This window comes from Bacillus rossius, chromosome 14, assembly GCF_032445375.1.
Source record: "Bacillus rossius redtenbacheri isolate Brsri chromosome 14, Brsri_v3, whole genome shotgun sequence".
NCBI classification, from domain to species: domain Eukaryota; kingdom Metazoa; phylum Arthropoda; class Insecta; order Phasmatodea; family Bacillidae; genus Bacillus; species Bacillus rossius.
Genome location: NC_086341.1, coordinates 35,565,528 through 35,587,200, shown reverse-complemented (window position 1 = coordinate 35,587,200; position 21,673 = coordinate 35,565,528). Strand labels below are relative to the sequence as shown.

The 21,673-nt window shown below is 37.0% G+C and overlaps 1 protein-coding gene across 2 annotated transcripts in view; it reads right to left on the bottom strand.

The window, feature by feature from the left end:
- Positions 1-21,673, bottom strand: part of LOC134538766 (xylosyl- and glucuronyltransferase LARGE1-like) — a 61,620-nt gene that overhangs the window by 13,191 nt on the left and 26,756 nt on the right. For both annotated transcript variants that reach the window (XM_063380251.1, XM_063380252.1), the window contains exons 8-11: positions 18,139-18,306; positions 12,166-12,346; positions 8,601-8,725; positions 685-840 (exon numbers count right to left, since the gene is read on the bottom strand). In XM_063380251.1, coding sequence (XP_063236321.1) covers positions 685-840; positions 8,601-8,725; positions 12,166-12,346; positions 18,139-18,306 — 630 coding nt within the window. The remainder of the gene's footprint in view (positions 1-684; positions 841-8,600; positions 8,726-12,165; positions 12,347-18,138; positions 18,307-21,673) is intronic.

The following is a 21,673-nucleotide window of genomic DNA, read 5'->3' as shown; positions in this document are numbered from 1 at the left end:
CTTTCTAAATAGTAAAAACTTGATACAGCCTTCAGTTCTCAAACTAAGATAATTCTAATTTCTTGCACCCTTATATTAAACACATTACCTACCATGACATTTACATATTACCTAGTTTCCATGGCTAGAATGTTCCACAATCCCACTAAACTGATTGAAACTGACAAACTAGAAGGCACCCTTAACTCTGGTCGCCCAAAGATGGTGATCCAACAAAAAAAACCCATCAAAACATGTGCTTCCTTTATTTATACGTACATATATAAAAACACAGCCTGCAAGTATTTTGGTTTCCTTTTTTTTTTACTTTCCAAAAAATTACCTAGTAATAGCAGATTGCCCTATCCTCAAATTAAAAATATTAATATAGCTTAGAAAACTTTTGAGAGAGTTAACTTTTTAAATTAAACCACCTAAGATACAAACCCACTTTCTGCATTCAATTTTATTTTGTGTTTACAAGTGTCGAGAGACATGTTTGAAATTTAATTCAAAATGGAGTGTAATTAGGGTTTCATGTATGGTATCTAAATGATGCAATAGGAGAAATCTAACTAGAGAAAGATTAACAATTTTTGTACAAATGATGATTTCAAACAAAAGTAAATGTAAAACATACATTTCAATAAAATACTGTATGAAATGAACAAAAACAAGGCATAATTCACTACAGCTACTACTAACCTTCTTAGCAGACTCCAGATTAAGCACTTGGATGGATTTTTTTAGAAACGGGTAAAGTCCAAACATTGGCAAGAAGTCTATGTCGGTTAGGAAAACATATGGAGTGTTAACTTGCTGCAGGCCAACGTTACGAAGAAAATTCACAGGGTAGAAACTCTGAAATAAAGAAATAAAACTTTGCAGCAACAAATTTAATTCATTAATTTATTTTACAGTTCAATAAATAGCTAAAAACTCAAAGATTTACACATCTTGGTTATGTATGTACACCTATCCCTCACTTAGCACGACTAATTCATTCCGCTCGTGTTATTCGAAATCGCGTATTCTGAAGCATTAGTTTCCATAAATAGCAAGGCTAATTTATTTAATGTGTTCCAAAATTGTGTAGGAAAATATACTTTAAGTAATATAAATGCGTTGAATAACACTCAACTATAAATATGTCACACCATTTACCTTTATATGCCTCCCACCACACTTTGTATGACACATACAACTCCGCGTAACAGGAGATAGTTATCGTCAGTCGACTGGCTGACTTGCCCACCCGGGCATGACCGTCGCGTACCTTTCCAATCCATCCTTTACTAACAGTGAAATTGATATTACTGTCCGGATAATTGCATTTTAATTTTTCAAAAATTAAAGTACTTTTTCGCATATCACCACCTGGTTCATACCAATCCTGTCAGGCCAATGATTATTTTTTTCATTGCAACATTCATTTAACAACCTTTTCCACGTGAATCATCTGTTCATTTCTGTTCCGGTATTTAATGTCAAATATATTCCCGCTCGTACCTACAACCAATAGCATCGGACATATATAAACTTTTGGTAAGAGTCCTTATTTCGTAGGATTGTGCGCACAGTTGACTTGCTTAAAACTAAAGTGCGACCAACATATGCGTGGCCTTCATGACAATCTGCATGCCGTAATACTTCTATTTTGGTCTCAAATACTTGAACACGATGCATTATGAGTGATCAAGCACGTACAGTTACTGGCAGCTTGTAACGCCCCTCGTGCCTCAAAATTAAATTATTTTAATTTAATTAAAAAGAGCCTTGGAAACTTGCTGGGTAAGAATAATAAGAAAAATAAAGTTATTGACCAGAGGTGGCACGAGGTGGAGAACAAGACAATTTGGAACTCCCTGACACAAGCAACTTGGGAGCTGTTGGATTGTTTAAGGGAAGAAGGTAAATCGTAAATAAATTAACACTACACAAGTAGCTTGCTCTATAGGTTCCCTGTTTTATTTAAAAATGTAAATAATGAATTCTGTTTTCCACTTGATTTGGCATTTATAAGTTTCCCAATTAATGATATTAATTATATACTTAAATTTTTCGAGAACCGGCCGGCCCGATATTAGTATAACAACACATACTCAACTTTAACAACAAACAATTACATAAACAAAAATTTATAAGTATCACACCAAAATTTTATTCATCCAATTATTACATCAATGATTAGTTTTATTCATTCTACATATTCTTGAGGAAAGCACTGTTCGCTGGTAGGCTATTCATTCGATTAATGTAGTTCGTAGCTAGAAAGTGGGGGGGGGGGGGGGGGGGATGTTGATTTTACATTACCACCCGGGTCTTCAAAAGATAACGTCGGGTCGCGGAAAAATATCTTCTAACGTGACCCGCAGTGGAGGTGCAGGACCATGAGCTGGGAGCAATTTGTCTCTCCAGCACTTCGACCCTGTATGAAAACCAAGCCAAATTCAAAACGAATTAGACCTGCTTCCAGACAGTCATACACTGTCGGCGCAAAAGGCCAACAAACGGGAATGTGGGGGAAAAGGCCGGATTACTCACCAAACAGGGTGTAGAGTTCGGAGCTCCCTAGGTGTCTCACGCCGACATCAGGATGCCGCGGACCGAGAAGACGCGGATGCGCGAACGAAGCCGAAAATTTAGAAAAAAAATAAAAAAATACTAAAACTTCAAAATTAGAGACATGACTTGAACTAATTACTACTACTGACCGACTACTGAACAAATGGGATCACATCCCTTAGAGCAACTGACTACATCTCTTCTGCACCCGAATTCGGAATTCCCACGAAAAACCTCCTAGCGCAGAGGACGTCGAGAAGACGTGGTCAGTAGCCGCGATCAGAGGACTGAGTCCCCGAGGGCGGACAAGGCTTCTAATTAAAACAGGCGCTAAAGCCCTAGGGAGGAGGGGGGAAGGTTCGGTTCTAAGCCGAAAATTTCCGAAGGAGTCCGAGGCGGGCATGACAAGAACACGACATGCGCGCTCTCTACCGGACCGAAACGAAGGCAACGAACAATCGACTTCTACAGGTCGGGAGGAAGAAGCATAGGGCCATAAGGCGTAGTGGCGCTGCGCTCTGGCGGTGTAAAGGGGAACTAACGGAGGCGGTGAACTGACTCGCCGCCAGGTGTCACGAGCGTAGTCTCAGCTCGCTGGCCACCATGGGTGAAGTTGCTTTTTTCTGCCCCTAGGTTTCGTGGAGGTCTCTTTAGGTCTCTTGGCTAAGTTCATGTCAGGTCACTGCTCCTGGATTTCTCAGAACTAAGGGGGAAGGGTGGGGGAAACAAAAGGCGCAACGAAGCTGGGAACAACCATCCATGGGATACGCGTTCGTGACAAGACTTACTACTCTCAGCAGCTCTCTGAGAAGTAGCAGCTTGCAGCCCAGAAGCTGCTCTATGAAGTTTTGGTCATGCAGGGAATTAAAATTACAAACTCGGGACGTGACTGCAGGCGAGAGAAATTTCAACCGGGCTGACCATGTCCACATTAGACAGCAAAATATCAGATTGGCCCCATGGGAAGGGGCTTCGGTCCACTGGCACAAAGTTTAAATCCGTGGCGTACACCGTCCTAACAAAATTAAATCACCCCCATTAACAACCAGATAAATTTAAAAAAATAAGAAACCCCAAAAAATTTTAAAATTATAGAAAAAATTAAAAAAGGTGACGAAATGCCTAATTTCCGGCACAAGCTGTATGGGCAGACGTTGCTTTTGTTTCAGTGAATTCCCTGCCACTGGCTAGACTGAGTTCACGGCCCGGTTTGTGGTCAGGCGACAACGGTACGGCACGGCGGCATACACATGGACGTAAAAACATTTGGTCCTTTACATTCCGTAGCCGCAATTTAACTTGCCATAGCTGATGTTTGAACAACAGCCGATAGCGTAGTCAGACCTATGTGCGCATCCCTTCCCCCCTTGTTTGGCTAACTGTATGCCACGGCACATCTGTTGTTTACAGAAGTTGAAACAGACTTCGTGGCGTTGTGCTCGACTTTTTTTTTTGCCTGCCGATGTTTCGTGCTAACTGAAATTTAAAAGACGTGCTATTCAACACTGGGGCAGTAAAATTCACATCACGCTAAATGAATCCGCACAAACTGAAGACGTGCTAAGTGAGGGATAGGTGTATTAGATTTATTAGATTTAACATCCACAACACTGACATCACCCGGCATCGCAGTTAGATATGTCACACCCTAAACCCATCCTCACACCTCAACTACTCCCGATATTAGTCTTCCCTCTGGCCCTATAGTATGTGTGCGGCGTGTTTTGAATGGCATGCCACATACTCCCACAAGAGGGCACCATAGCTGCAGTGCTCTGTCCCCTTAATCATATTATTAATAATTAAACTGTAAACTTTTATTTTTATCCCCAAGGGCTTGCGTCACAGCAGATCGGTGAAGGACATTCCCGAGGCAGACCCGAGTCCAGCCGAAGCTAGACTTTGTTTGAATATTAATTTTAAAAATACTATATGTTTTAATCATTCTAGCTGTGAGAAAGAGCGCAATATTTGTACAAGCGTTTGCGTATCAAGTTTTTAATAACCCACGCACGCAATCATAAAAACGTAATAGTTTGGTTCGGCATGAAATACTCCATGTTGCCCGTGCAGAGCATTCGCTAGCCCGAGTCCTTTGACATCAGCACCGACCGAGAGCAGACACGCTAGCACCCTGGGGACCTCACCGCTTGCATTCACTGATTAAGTAGTTTCCACATGAGTTATTTGATTATCTAAAACCTTTTACGTTTATCCTCGAGGCTACTCTCAGCTGGCGGGCTGTTTAATTAATGGCATTTTCACTCCATACAAGTTTTTAACCACGATTATGCAATTATTTGTGTAGCCACCTGTGTGAACCACAACCTCACCATAAACCGATTAGTGCCTTCAGGGCTTTTCTCAGTTTAAATCTTTATGTGTATGAGTGTGTAGATCCCAATAAACCAGGGCGTGTACTTCAAATGGTGTTACTCTCTTCTTTGTGCCCATGTTTATAACACCTACTGCATGGGAGCGTGTGTGATGCCCTAAGAGCCCACTGCGTTTGTTAGTATAGCGTGCCCGACGCTGAGAGTGGGCTGTGTCCAGGGACTCTAGCAGTTTTAAAAGGGGGTTTGAGTCTCATCATTGTTTAACCACTTCTGTGTTCTCACAACCAGGATATTTTTTACTAGTTCTAATACGGCAAATTGTCATTTGGGTCGTTTTGTTCACTTCTAGGTTTTGAAATTTTGTTCCAAGATTGGTTCACGGTTTCATTCCTCACTCCATCCAAAGATTTGGCTATCCAATAAACAACATATTTTATCGTAGTTTTCTTAAGATAATTGCTTACTGTCACTTCACCTTCTGTTGCTTGCAGCATAGATTGTAGCAGACGATGCTGATACATTTTTTGTAGGGATGGGACGATTCCAAAATTTTCGATACCGATACCCGATTATCGATTCCTTAAAAAATCTTTTGATTCTCGATACTCAATACTCACCTAGTTAACTTAATATTAAATAATTCAAATTCTAATTGCAACATTTTTTTTTTCAGCTTTCAATACATATATGATGTAGCATACATCATAAATTCATATTTATCAAATTTGAGTACACAACTAAGTTATTAACATTAAGTCATATAAATGTTTACTTCATTAGAAGTTAATGGCTCCTATGTCAAAGGGGTCAAACTAATCTAAAATTTGTTTTGTAATACGGAATAAACTATAAAAAAATTTTTTAAGCGATCCTTGAGCAGTATAAATTATTTTCGTTCATACAACTTGCCTAACTTAAAGAAGGGTAAAAATTAACTAAAAAATTTGTGAAATGAAACAGTAACAAAATTAAGCAACAACTAGAGAACTTGCAAATGAAAGTGTTGTACTTGATTGTGGTATTTCGGCGTTAAGTTACATTTAAGAAACACAAATTCACTCGTTATTTCGGCGTTGTGGTAACGACCCAACAAAATCTATAAAACACTGACCAACTAATCATCATCGTCACACCATTCGAAAATGAATGTTTGTTTACATTTTTCCGCTTTTTGGCGCGATTCAAAATGCTTGTGCTGCCCCGTACGGCTGGGTGACGAAGTAGCATGGTTCGCCCGATAATTATCTGCTTGATACTACGACGCTGTTCCAACTATATGCCAGCGCCCCCGGCTGACGTGGTATGGCCACTCACATAAGGCTGTTCCAAACACCGTTCGCCCAATCATCTGCTTGCTTTTGTATTTATTTGGTGTCGCTGTTCCAAGCTGACGTCAGTGCCCCGAGCGGTGTGCGTAGGCTTTAAAACTTCGCCTGTTTGTCTTATCTATCCAAACATTATGCCGGAAAGGAAAATAAACGCTGTAGTTTTGCATATTTTTACAGTATATTTTTGGGTTTAACATTATAACGTGAGCGTGTGTAAGCTTTTGTTTGCTTTAGTGCATTTATGATTAAAGTTCAGTGGCGGCCATGTTGCGGTGTTTGTTTACCAGTGACGAGACAAGTCTTTTACCCAGTATTTAAATTTCCCGTAAAAATTTTGCGATTTCGCGTTTTAATACTAAATTTCGTGGGAAAACGCTGTGTTGTGGCGATTTCGGGTAAAAGCTGTATTTTACGGTGATTTCGCGTTTATCCTCGTTTAATCACGATCGCGAAAAGAAAAGGCCCCTACTAATGCGCAGTGATAATTATTTTATAAATCATTTTTGTACTTTGACTTGTGTATAACATCGACCCAAGTTTAAGATATTGTTTATTTGGGGAAATATGACTGTTATATATGCGTCTAGTCAGTCATAACCCCACTCAAAGAGTCGTTAAATAATTGTATCTGACAGATTTGCAATGTTGTGAAATGATTTTTTTTGCTACATGCGGGAATCGACTTTTATCATCGATTCTCAATTATCGATTATTTAAGTAGAATCGGTAGGTATCGATGAAATTGGGAATCGGTTTTCCCATCCCTAATTTTTTGCCATGGTTTCTATTTATAATACACCTTGGTCCATCGGCTGTATCAGGATAGTGATGTTTGGTGGATAAACAGATTTTTTCATTGATTTTCTGTTGGATGACAAAATGTTAACACACTTAACAGAAGAAAACTTTTTCATTTTGCTTAACTGTATCAGCACCAATCTCCTACTGTTATTTCGCCTACACCGTAGTAGGCTACAACCTTCTTTAGTGGTTCACCTTACTCAATTAACTTCAATAATGCTTCTAGTATTTTCTTGGCTTCTGGGTGTAGGCCGTGTCAGGTAAGAAAAGCCAAGAAAATGCATAAATGGCCGTGAAAACCTGCAATCTTTTTTAATGCTTCTAGTGTCTCTTTAATAGAAACAAACTTTCTCTTGGCCTTTCCTTACATTTTTGCAAAAAGATAACTCATGAACGAACAAGAAAATCAAGTTTCAAATTAGAGTAGGCCTACTGTACTCAACAACACAAATGAGCGCCAAACTGTCACAATAAAAGCAGACAGACTGCCGTTGCCTATGTTACCTTGAACATAGTGTTGTCAACCCATCAAGAGCCAGCTCTAGATTATCGTATACCGTTTGTTTGGGTGACATGGAACTATCAAGCTTTTTTTTTACATCTCGGATTGCACAGAATCTTGGATTACCGAGGCTCGGATTATCGCAACTGTACTGTATGTAATAATAACTATGTAGTAAGTAGAAACAAGATTACGTATATGGTGAACAGCTATAAAACTGAAATGAAAGTCAATACACACAAAATACAACACACTTACCTAACTGAATTTCCTAGTTTTATATATTAAAATGAAAATTCAATCCATAAATCTTTAGTTTTAAGCTTTTAGTTAAACTATAAAAAATTATGTTAAAAAAATATTTTAGAATTTAAAAAATTAATTATAGCTAAGCAAATAAAGGCAGTCCATAACTATGATACTGGCATCGCTAAATGCCAACAGATAAACATTACAAAGAAATGTTTAATGTAATTGTGCTTTCAACATTTCATATTAATAGTACCTATAGTAAACGTAAGACAGTACCAAAAGGTGAAATTTAAACTTGACGACAGCAACAGAAAAAAATTCAAAACACAGCAACCAGACTTCATGTTCAGGGCTAAGAATAAAGAGACGACCAATACATAGCAAGGTTGTCCGAGATACCTGTTGGTGTAGTCATTGAAAGATACCGTGACTAACTTCTGAGAAATCTTACAGGCAGACGACAAGTGCGAAGATCACGTATCCAGGACCCTTCTCTCCCCATCTCTTCCCCGTCCATCCCTACCCAGAATACCTCTTCCTCATCACAGGTTAGACCAGTATAACCACTGGTGGTGTCAGAAATTACGTTAAGCTGCATTTAATGTCAGAATATGAGAGCCCCTAACACTTAAAATGTTTACACAAAACTGAAATTGAATGTAAAAAGAAAAAAAACCTTGTCCTGATTGCGACTGGAAAAGTAATAATTTTCAGCTTAAATATAGCCACAGCAAATTCAACACGAATGAATTTGTACAGGCAGAGTATTAAATATGTACTATGTAATACATGAAACTACATAACATAATATACTATACATTATATTTTTTTACTCACCCCTTCCTTGTAAACAATGTGGTAACCAATATTTTTCCTTGTGCTGAGAACTTCCGAGCTCAGAGCGTAGCTGAGGAATTGTTGTGCTTCTGCATCAGACATGTACAGAGTCAAGCTCATCGGACCTGTAACATGGGTGCAAGAACTATTACAGATTCTAATAGATCATTTCACCTGATATAAACTCAAATACAGTAAATAAAAAAAAAAAACCTAAAGAAATAAGTCAGAAACAAAAATTTTTAAATTCACTATTACTGAAAAATTGCAAAAATAAACTTGATATTGTAAACTTTAAATTGAAATACAAAATTTTTTGTAGCATTGATTATGCTGAAAAAGATTTCTACCATTTATATTGTCGTTGCGAGGAATTCACAGATTTCATCGGGATGATAAATTAATCGTAAATATCAGCACCATCACAAGATTGGGGAACGTGGACCTGACTAACAACTCTCTCTCTGGGTTGTGACTAGGCCCGTGTGTGTGTGCTATGCCCAATTCCCCTACTTTCGTTTGCAATCTATCCTGCTAGTTCACTCTCAGTGACAAGGACCTTGCCGATAGATGGTCGTCGGCGGGCTCTCACATACGTCAGTGTGTCCCATACGCCTTGAGACTCGTACAGCACGGAACATGTGGTTATACTATAGATCACTCACGATTGCAGTTAGGATGGTTTCTATTCCAACAGCTCGCTACATGTGGAACTCATGTAGACCTCTCAAACACTAAAACTGTTAAAGTGCCAACGACAACGAAATTGGTTTACGGCGGACCAGGGCACCCTGTAACTTGGCTTAGGAGTTAGTCTCGTCGTTACATTTTTAAATGTCTAGCTACGAACTTAAATTATGAATTAAATCAGTCAACCACCCGGAGCAGGCCTCGAGAATTTAAGAAAAAGGTTCAGGAAGTGTATTACAACGACGAATGTTAACAGATCAGTTGCAGCAAAAAGTTGAAGTCCTCGAGGTGTGATGGCACGTTCTACTCCCAGCGACGAATGGAAATGACTGCCAGTGGTCGGGGTGTCATGGCGGCCGGAAGCCTCAGCATTACCGTTAGACAACTGTTACTTATTATAAAAGAATATGGAACAAAACCAAATACTTTTAACTCTTAACAATAATGTGTTAATATTTATGGCTGATTAATAATGTTATTTAGGTTCGAAATGCAACAGCCCACGAGGGTGCTTTCCATAGGTGGTGCATGGTGCTGCTCCGTCCTTACAGGCTACCTGAAAACATGATTGCATTTGCGGGACTGGACAATGATACAAGACAAAGCAATTTATTGCTTTTAGGGATGTGCGAGTACCCAATATTTTCGGGTGCGGTTCGAATCCACAATTACCTGAACCCGGAATTGTTGTACGTACATGGATTCGAACAGCATTACGAATATTCACAAAAGTTATAAATTAATTTAATACGGCTCAAAAATACTAGCAGTGAAAACTAAAATAAGGTACTATTACGTAAGTATATATAATATTATGTATCAAAGAAAGATATGTAAATTAAATAATTAACACACTGACATTAAAAGAATTTCGAGATTTCGAGAGCTTAAATTATAATTACCAATTTTGTCGTATAGCAAACTATAAACTAAAAACAATTATGTACATACCTACAAGAAAAAAGTCTTGGCTATTTATTGGAGAAAAAATGGTTTTGTTTGCTGAAACGTTTATAAAACTGAGATTTACCTGTGGCGTGCAGTTTATTACGATTGAGTTGGAGAATCGAATATGTTTTGGTTTTCATATTTTAAAGTGTTTATTATTAATTAAGTTTACATAATTATAAACATTTCAATCTCAGTGTAATAAATAATTGCCAGTAGTTACAGTTAGAAAAAAGAGAACACACATTATTTTTAAATTAATCAGTTATTTTTAATTATACTGTGCTTCATATTCGGAATCAGATTCATATTTAAAATATTGCCACGGATTCAAATCGGATTCGTACCAAACCGAAAATCAAGGATTCACACATCCCTAATTGCTTTATATAAAAATAGGGGTATGCTGCATAGGCTCTAGCATGTCTCTTGCAAGATGTCCAAACACACGCACACAAACACTGGTTCCTGGTGGCAGGAGGTTTAAAACACAGAATGCTGGTACATATACAGTTTCAAATCATAGGTAACTATATTAGAATAACATTTAGCACCCTATTATTTTAATGACCATAATATATTCTTGCAATTTTTGAACGGGACGGTAATTGTATATTTCCCTCCAACATAACTTTTTTTTATATACATATTTTAAGTAGCCAACTTATTTTATTTTGTCAATATATTACATGGTCATTATTCCTTAGGATCTCATCAATCAAACAGGTACCTTTAAAATTTATGTTGTTTGTATTACCTCTAGCTGTTTTGTGCTTGCCTTCTGATTTACCCTCCTTCATCGCATAATCGTCGCATGCACGTAATCATCGCACCTAAATTTTTGCCTGTCAAAATTGGGATGAAAAAACTTCTCGGTTAAACGTCGAATGATGTTTTTGGTTCCGTTATTAGATGCCGAGCGCTTTGTGCAGGTATCTTTTCCGTACAAAACGATGTATTTTAAAGTAGAAATATAATATTTATTCGGAAATTACCACTTACTTATTTAATTAACGGAAATACGAAGTTGCCCGACGCGTAAATTTTCTATTAAAGACGTTTTTAAACATTATTATCTTTATATGATCGTCTGCGTCGCCGCGGTGTACCAGTGTAGATAGACTTCTGGCTAGTCCGTGTGCATGCATGTGTGACATTTATTATCAAAATATGAAAGAGGTCTAAGATCAAAATCAATTTAGTTTTACAATAACTTAGCAGCTAATGATTTCGATATAATTTGTCTTACTGAAACTTGGTTTAATAATAATAGCATTAACTCGCATTACTTTGATGATAAATACCTCATCTTTAGAACAGATAGAGACCCAGCCTGGGTCATGGTTGTATGTTTTTGTATTTAAAGTACAATAAAATGAGCTAGTTGAATGACTTAATAAAAAAAAACTGTTTGATGTGTTTTTGTATACTCTACTACTTTTTTTTAAAAAAAGCTCTTTCCATGATTAGGTTCTGTTTTTATGAATAACTCTAAAATAACAAGAAATGCTTTTTTCTGCATAAAATTCACACCCCTACTTTTCAAACTTGATTTTAGTATAAAATATGCAACGATTATGCGATAAAAAACAGTAAACTTTTCCCAAATGATAAGATACAAGATTGTGATTAAAATGCGACCCCCACTTTAAGATCAGCATTTTTGGTAAAAAATATTTCCAGTATTATTTTAGGGTAGATACTGAATATTTTTAATTCAGATTTAAAATAGAATCAAATAATAAAAATAAATTATTCAATTTTAATTCTCCATTATTTACGCAGGCTTACCCTATCCACATTTCGAACCAGAATATAAATATTTGGGATTAAATTCTCAAATGGTTACAGCATGTGTTAATGTGTCGAGGTTCTGGAAGATGCCTCTCGAGATGACGCGAACATCCATCCCGCTTGCGGACTGTACCTTCCCAGTGCTTGCTGAGTGGCTCCACCATCTGCAGGCGGTCCATGGACAGCTGAGCGACGAGCGTGACGTCGTTGCCGTCCGCAGACGGCTCGTAGTCATAGTCCAGGAAGTAGAGGTGCGTCCGCAGGCTGTTGACGCGAGCCCTCCGGAACTCGTAGCACGGGTCTTCCTCGTTCAGCTGAACAAACATCATCCGTGCAGAATACCACTACAGCAGAACCCTGTTATAGTGCCATATTTTTGAAGTTGCAGCATTTCCCCCATAAGGACAATGTATTTACTTCCTGCATGTAACGTTCCACGAATAGTTTAGTTCCTTCTTATAATGTTTCCTTTACAAATTTCAGTGAACAAAAAATAAAGTTTTTAAAAACCTAACTATTCCAACACATATCTCATCTGTGAAGTTAAACATGTTAAAAGGTTTACCTACTTTATATGTACTTTACGTGCATTTTTGTTTACAATCACTGCTATACCGGAGATTGATGTAGATTGTTCAGTTAGGATTATATGGAAAAAAAATTGTAAGTGTACCAGAACACAAGTGCTACATGTTAGTGCTGGCTAACACTGTGTGTTCAATATATCGAAGGTACGTACATAACGTTCACAGTTAATGTTTGTTGGCTCACTCGGCTTAAAGAAAAAAAAATTTACAAACATTACATTCCTTGACATTCTACGGAGTTTTCAGATGAACGAACGTAATCCCACAATAATTTTGTTAGTGAATTATTCCGCAATGACAAGAATAAAACATTTTCTATTTCTGATAAAGAGTACAATCAAGTTCGTCGTCATCGTCACGAAACGTGAATCTTTTACAGAAATATAGCAGTGTGTCTTTAAAGACAAAAAAAAAAAAAAAAATAGAAGCTGGATGCACAATGAAATTGAAAAATTGTTGGCTTGGTTAAGCAAATTTGAGCATCGAGTGTATCCTTCAGTGGTTTTAAATTTTAATTGGTTTATATAGCTTGATGAGTTTACTGGTAAAAAGTTCAAACACTGACAAATGCTAAATTGATATCTTCTGCTAATAATGTTTTGCTGCTTATAATATTTTTTTTTCCTTACGCCCTCTTGAAAAACATTAAAAGAGGGTTCTACTGTAATCACTTTCTCTTGTGGAAACAATTACCGCTGATGCGACCCCTCACGGTTTCCGGAAAAACGGACTTATAAACGGAATGGTCGCAATAGAGAATTCTGGCCAATTTTACCCCCCCTCCCTCCCCCCAATTATAATGTGAATTTGCGTCACGCGAGTTCGGCTATGCTAGCCGGCTGGTTGTTATTTTCGTTCAAAACGTGGCGAAGGAACTTAGTTGGATCAGGTAGAAAACATTTGGCTATAAACGAAAGATATAAGAACAATGCTATCCTGAAATGCTGTGACATGTTTTTGGAGTTGATAATAACAGCGACAGACCGACAGGATGCGCTCCCGTCCTTGCCGTCAGCGATGTTTATTTTGACAGCTCAAGCAATTATCTTTTCCACATCCCTTCACAGCGTAAAAAAAAGAAGAAAAAAACACGTGTGGACGGGTAAGTGAGGGCTTTGAATATATACTGTATAGAAGTCGCCAGCCCAGGTTAAAATTTCTAATACGGTTTTGAGGTAGTTGGTTAATTCACCGCCGCAATCGCCACCATCTCTAGGGCATCGACTTGTGGTGGTCCCTAGCGGACAAGTGTCGAATTCTTTAAACAACCCTTCCCCCTCCCGTACAACGACATTGAGCTGCAGTGAATGATTGATGGGGGGTGCGGGGAATGACAGCAGGCGACAGTGCTGCGCTCTAACGTGCAAATAACAACTAAGACGATACAGGGCGTTACGGCAGCGCACTGCAGCGGTGAAGTTCCCAAGCTGCTCATCATACGCTTCTGAAAAACGTAGAGTAAATCCTATCCACTCGCGACTTCTATACAGTATATATATTCAAAGGTGAGGGGAAGGAGAGCGGAACTGCTGGCTGCGCACGCATCTACTCGCCAGTCGCCACCGTCTGGCGGCGCGTGCGTGCGTATGTGCGTGTGTGCGCATGTGCGCGTGTGTGTGTGTGTGTGAGGCTGGCGACCAGCAGCATCCTTAGCTAGCGAGAGTGTGACGGTAAATGTCGACCTTGACCACTTCCGCTGACTGCAGGGCTCGCTCTCTTTTATCTGTCTCCCCTCCCACAAATATATTGGCTGGCAGGTCTCGCCCTCTTCACCTTCTTTATCTTATCTCTCACGCACACTTGAAGCACCTAATACGTCGCGCCCCTCAAATTTATAATTGCAAATTGCTGCCTTCCTTCCGTACTGCATTTATAATTTCTTCTCTCTTTTTAAGAATCGTGAAGAGAGTAGACTTCGGAATGCCATATTTCTGTGCTATCTTCGTCTTGGAAATTGTTTTCTTATCCACTTGCTGGATAATCTCATAATTTTTCATTAGCGACAAACTGGCTCGCTTTATACTCATTTTCACGAATCCACGAGTCCGTGTAAATTGAAAAACGATTCACAATCGTCAAACGGGACCGGGACCGGGACGGCAATAGACGCGCTAGTAGATGCTATCAGGTGATGCGCGCAGTTTACCGGTATTGGGTATCATGGACAGTCTAGAGGGGTGGTATCTATTTTTAGCCGTCTTTTGTATGCCTGCCTGCTTACAGTACAGCGCTCGCCAAGATAAACGTGAACACACAGCGCCCAACAAAGTGTAACAGACTTGTTTTTCAGCCGATTTTACTTAAATTTTCGACTTTATCTGCTCATATTTTTCACGGTTTCTCAAAAAACGGTCGTATAAACGGAATGGACGCATCAGAGGGGGGTCGCATCGGCGGGATTCTACTGTATTCAGTAAAAAAAATTGTCTGAAACTATTGATATGACGCAACCCTTGTTGAAAGGGGTAACAAAAATAGGGGTTGAAATGAGAACAAACTTCATAACTACCTAAGTAAATACAGTATCAAATCTGTTCAGAGTTAACATAAATCTTCTAAATACAAATATTATCTAAAGCTTTTGTTTAAAACAAGTTTAATTAAACAAAAACCATAGCGCAAAGTGAGAAATAAATATGTTAAATGCTCAGCTTATGGGACAAAATGGGTATGTTATTTCATGGGAGATTTTACTAGTGGCACATCGCAGAACCTGCCTACCTGCGCCAGGCCAATGACCGGCTCATGGACACAACATTCTTATCAAAAGTTTTCTAAAAAAATGCTAAATGCATTCAAAACAATTTAGCTATGTAGAAAAAGTAAAAATTTTATAGCGTTTCTTTTGGAATCTTTAAGAAAATATAGGGTGATTTGTTCACGACTTTTATAGAATGTTACCAATGATTTTAAAATGTTAAAAAAAAAAAAAAAAAAAAACTGCCTACACTTTAATAACACCAAAATCATGTCAATCCCCCATATAACATCAAAACTTAAGTTAATTCACCACCAAGCACCAAAATGTGATTGAAATAATGAAATTCAATGAAAGTAATTTATTTAGCAGGAAGTTTGTACCGTAATTTATTAGGGATGGGGCGAATCCTGATTTCCTCGAATCCGAATCCTAACTCAAATCCTCGACTGGAATTGCAGAATCTCGAACCCAAACCCGAATCTTTTAACAGATGATGTCCACATATCTAATGTAAGTGAGATGTATTCTACTTGCACTAAAAGTCCCTTGACTTTATCACATGTAGTTTGGTACATTTCTGGTATAGCCTAAGTGTATATAAAGACAAAAAATTTTTCTTGAGAAATTTCAGTTTTAGTACAGATTAGCGATTAGGATTTTTTCTATAAATAAGCTAGAGGTCTGCGAGCCTAAGAATTTTACTTCGAGCCGAGCTCGAGCTTTTGTGGTACAGTTACACTTTTGGGAAATTATTTTTATCTTAAACTTAGTATATTGTTTGAATAAAGTATTAAAATAAGGTGGTCTTATTAATTTTGGGTAACTATTTACAGTGTGGGTTTACATTTTGGACTGCTAGAAAAAAATAACATTTTTTTCCATTGAATCTTACCTGTTTCCATTGGTTCATTAGTGACATATCATCCAACTAACATAACCAAGTATATGTTTGTGTAAATGTAACATATCTTTGGGAAAATTTCATCCTTGTCAATTTTTCTGGAGTCCTTACTGAGCTTCAACAAACTTAGCACCAAAAATCACGTTGTTTGAAAAGTGCATTCACATTGTTTCAACATCTCCACTTTTCCTCACAATAATTTGTTCTGCACGTTCAGGAGTTAAATTAGCTCTACGATTGGAGATAGTGTTTCCAGCAGAAGAGAAGTGTCTCTCGCTGGCAACCTGCTTGGCTGGAAGGCTTTAGTAAAATTGCTTAACCTCAAAATTAGTGTCATAAATATCTGTAACTGGTCATTAAAGTTTAATCAATTGAAAGTAATAAAAATAAAGAGTTTTACTTCATTCAATTTACACTTGCAAAAAAAACATACACACATAAACCTACATGGAAATTAAAGTCTTTTTCAATATCCTGAAGTCTGAAATATGTTTATTTTTTTTTTTTTATTTATAGTTACGTTCCATCGACCATTTTACTCATGTCATTAAATGTAGAGCTGTATTGAAGAAGCCGATTTTGCCAATATTTACTTGAATCAACATTTCTGCCGACTTCCGATACAGTACGCTTGTTAATTTTCGGCCGATATTACTGAAAAACGAAAGAGACTGCTATAACCTAAAAATCCACGAGTACCATTTTCACTTTTCGTAGTAGTACTGCATTCTTTCACATCGCATTATTTCTTAGCAACATGTGCCAACCGTACGTATCAAAGTTTAACATCCCTTTTTTTTTTCAACAATGTTCTTTAATTTAATATGTCATAAATAAATAATACATTACTATCGCGGTAAAAAAAATTTCGGTTGTTACGGTAACTATAGTGCAAATATGGTAGCTATCATGCTTCTGTAGTAATTACGGTATTCTACAAAGAATCTTTAGTTCTTATTATGGTAATTATCTTAAAATAACTATTGGGTTTGTACTGTAGTTATGGTACATCATCCATATATCTTTGTATGTTGTTGTTCATTTGTCTTTTCTTCATATTACGTGCGCAATTATTTGAGACAGAAAGTTTCAGAAAAAATTTGAACGGACTTTATATCACACATTTAATGGCGTAAATGATGAGACCTCGGCCAATTTAAACGCTTTATACGGAAAAACCTACCATGCGGAACCTCGCAAGCGAGTTTTACTGTATTTTTTTCCCGTAAATAGTAAAAAACCGAATCCTTTGACGAATCCTATATCAGACCCGCCGAATCTTCGAATCCCTAGGATTCGGCGGATTCGGCGGATATTGGATTCGGTCGCTCCATCCCTATAATTTATGTAAAAAAAAAAAAAAAAAAAAAAAAAAAAAAAAAAAAAAAAAAAACACCTGGAAAGGTTTATTTTTTTAATTTTGCAAATGTAATTAGTAGGTAACTTATTTTCACATTACAACATAAATATGTATATTTTTCAAACACAGAAATATTTAACATATTAATTTTATTTATTTTGAATAGTTAGACATGGTTATTACAAACCATTATATTGTAAAAGCTCACCATATATCAGTCAAAGTGAAACTGTTTTGGAGATTATTAGTATCATGGAATATAAGTGTCATATTTGTTCAGTAAAATACTATCATTTTTTTGTAATAAACAGATTTAATAAAAAATGAAAACAATAACACTGAAATCTCCTGTTTTAAAAATGAAATAGGCATGAAAATATAACCATAAAATCTTGTCTATACGAACGAATCATAAAAACAGCAAATGTGAAGAATTGTTATTTCTTCAATACCGGCAGCTTTGGAACAAACTGATACCCTCACAAACAGCTGTGTTTTAATAAACCTTAACTTACTCAGAGTAAAAATAGTGCAGAGTAAAAGAAGACTGGGTCTACCTTGCTTAGCTCTCGTTCCTTCAACGATATTTTCGTGTTGTTGCAGCCGAAGAGCTCACGTCTCAACAAGTTGCCATCGTACTCCAGGAAGGTCAGATAGAGGTTGCGAAAGAACTCCACATGTTTATTTTTCACTTTCAATTTTTTCGGCGAATTCCAGTGGATAACCTGTAGAAAACAATTTTACTTATATCTGGTATCCCACGCCCTTTTATTCATTTCATTTTCTTGTCACAGTAATTAATTAAGAGCCAATAATATCAATAGATATTTACCAAATATTATATAATTGCAGTATAAAGTCATTCAAGAAGTTTTTGTAAACATGAATACTTTTACATCTCAAAAAGTTTATTAAATATTTGATGAGAAAAGTTGAATCAAAAATTAAAATTTAGGAGAGCTATGATGAAAAATTTACAGGAGCCCTAAATTAATGATAATGACCAGAAAATTAACTATTTAACATGGTGTGTATGACCGATCCTTAAAAGGTTAAGTTTTACTAATAATCCCTAGTATAAACTGTAGATAACAGTTTAATACTCAAAAATAGAGGGTGAGAGATTAATCAATGTATAACACTCAACCTTACACAAAATGTTGTGTTATTCATATTTTTTTCAGGGTAGTACCTAGAGATGTTTCCTTATACAAGAATAGTACATAAATAATGTTTTTTTTTTTTTTTTTTTAAATTCTGCAGAAAGACACAAACTACAAGTTAGGTATCTGCTAATTGTTAAAAGACAGGCAGTAAAACTTAAAGAGTTCGATAACTAACCACCCTAGCTCACTTGTTAAATTTTTGTGTTTCTAAAATTAGAAATAAACTTAACCTCAAAGAAAAAAAAATGGAAAATGTAGGGTACAGTCGAGCATTGAAGGAGATAAGAGTTACAGTTGGAAGCTTGCTGTGCGACGTGAACCCTACTTGATCCTGGAAGGGACTGACCTTATTGGTCAATAACCTAGAAACACGTGACCATGGTTGGCGACCTCAAGGCCCAATAGCGATTAACTGAAATAACACCGAAAAGCATAATAAAACACCAAAGTGCAACTAAAATCATTAAATTAATTAATATCATAGAAAATTTTAACTAATATCACAAATATGTAATCTTTTAATACATTAAATTCAATTAATGTAATTTTGTTAGAATGAAGATTGTACTAAAATGTCTCTGACTGGATTGGAAAAAATTAATTTTACTTTGTTTGGGGTTGCATGGGACGATTCCAAAATTTTCGATTCCGATACCCGATTATCGATTCCTTAAAAAATCCTTCGATTCTCGATACTCGATACTCGATACTCACCTAGTTAACTTAATATTAAATAATTCAAATTCTATTTGCAACATTTTTTTTTTTCAGCTTTCAATACATATATGATGTAGCATACATCATAAATTCATATTTATCAAATTTGAGTACACAACTAAGTTATTAATATTAACTTATATAAATGTTTGCATCATTAGAAGTTAATGACTCATATGCCAAAGGGATCAAACTATTCTAAAATTTGTTTTGTAATACGGAATAAACTATATAAAAAAAAATTTAAGCTTTCCTTGAGCAGTATAAATTATTTTCCTTCATACAACTTGCCTAACTTAGAGAAGGGTACAAATTATCTAAAAAATTTGTAAATGAAACAGTAACAAAAATAAGCAACAACTAGAGAACTAGCAAATGAAAGTATTGTACTTGATTGTGGTATTTCGGCGTTAAGTTACGTTTAAGAAACACAAATTCATTCGTTGTTATTGTCATCGTCACACCATTCAAAAATGAATGTTTGTTTACATTTTTCCGCTTTTTGGCGCGATTTAAAATGCTTGTGCTGCCCTGTACGGCTGGGTGAAGAAGTAGCATGGTTCGCCCGATAATCTGCTTGATACTACGATGCTGTTCCAACTACAGTAGAATCTCGTTATAGCGAGCACGGTAATAGCGAGAACACGGCTATAACGAGGTATTTTTGAGGAATTTACGGCGTGATCGCTTGTAGCGCGCTTTTGTTATTTGTCTGCTTTATCTCCACCCCTCTCGCTCGCCACTAGACATCTTGCCGTTGACGCGTCACATTCTTCAGCCGTGCAGTCGCCACCTAAGTGCGTGGCTTAAAAATAGAATCCCATCCTTTCTTTCTTTTATCAAACTTCCGTTAGTTATCTGTGCCGTGTGTAGACAAAGTTTGAGATTGGAACAGAAACAACGTAAGAAAGTATTTTTTACAAATTAGAAATATGTATGTTTGTTTTTATAATCGCGTATTTTCACTTTTTTTTTTTGGTTATCTTAAAAGAGATAATATCAAAAAGCCGCTCTAATGAAATTTAATTGTTTCTTGGTTAACAAAAACTATTAATTATCAAATATTGTTAATTGTTTATATTCTATTTATTATTATTTACGCGACGTCATACTGTACGCGTACGCAATACGACTGGATTCGTTGCTGCAACATAACATAGCATGTTATGCGGTATCAGAAGTAACGAGTAACGTAACGATAGTAATGAGTACTAATTGTTATAGCAACAAATACATACGGTTACGCATTTTTTCGTTACTTTTACACCTCTAGTCGGCACTACCGTATTTATTTCCGAATCGCTAGGGCAATTTTCTTTTAACTTTTGTTTCGGTCAGTTGTTGGGGTATCTGTCCGAGAAAGGGGTGGTGATGGTTTGAGTTTATTCCCAAATTTATTTTCTAAAAAAGTTGACAGGTTTCTTTAAATGAAAAAAGTATAGTTTTCCAGCGACTATTACGTTTGAGGCGTACGTGCGTTGCCGCAGCCGCACTCCTGCTATTTTGTAAGGAATTAAATCGTCGCGCTACACTAGCACCACCTGTCAGCAACATCCCGAACCAACATGGCCGCCAGCAGACAGCCCGCGTCGGCAATAGATAGCAGGACAATGCTGCGTCGGCCGCGGGCTGAGATGCTATACTTACGTGGCTTGATAGGGTATTCTGGTTATTTTGACGCAATCGGTGATCGCATCCGTACTTATGGGGTATCGTTTTAAAGAGAATTCACACATCTGCTCACAGAAATTAAGATTTTGTTAATATAACCTGTTATTGTCTAATTATACAGGTTTAAACACAATTTTTATGCTATTTTCGGTTAATTTTTATTTTTTGGGGGCCAAAATTTGTCCAATTTGGTTATAGCGAGGACACGGTTATAGCGAGGATCAAACCCGAAACCGTGACACCTCGCTATAACGGGACTCTAGTGTATATGCCAGCGCCCCCGGCTGACGTGATATGGCCACTCACGTAAGGCTGTTCCAAACACCGTTTCGCCAATCATCTGCTTGCTTTTGTATTTATTTGGTGTCGCTGTTCCAAGCTGACGTCAGTGCCCCGAGCGGTGTGCGTGTGGACTTTAAAACTTCGCCTGTTTGTCTTATCTATCCAAACATTATGCCGGAAAGGAAAATAAACGCCGTAGTTTTGCGTATTTTTACAGTATATTTTTGGGTTTAACATTATAACGTGAGCGTGTGTA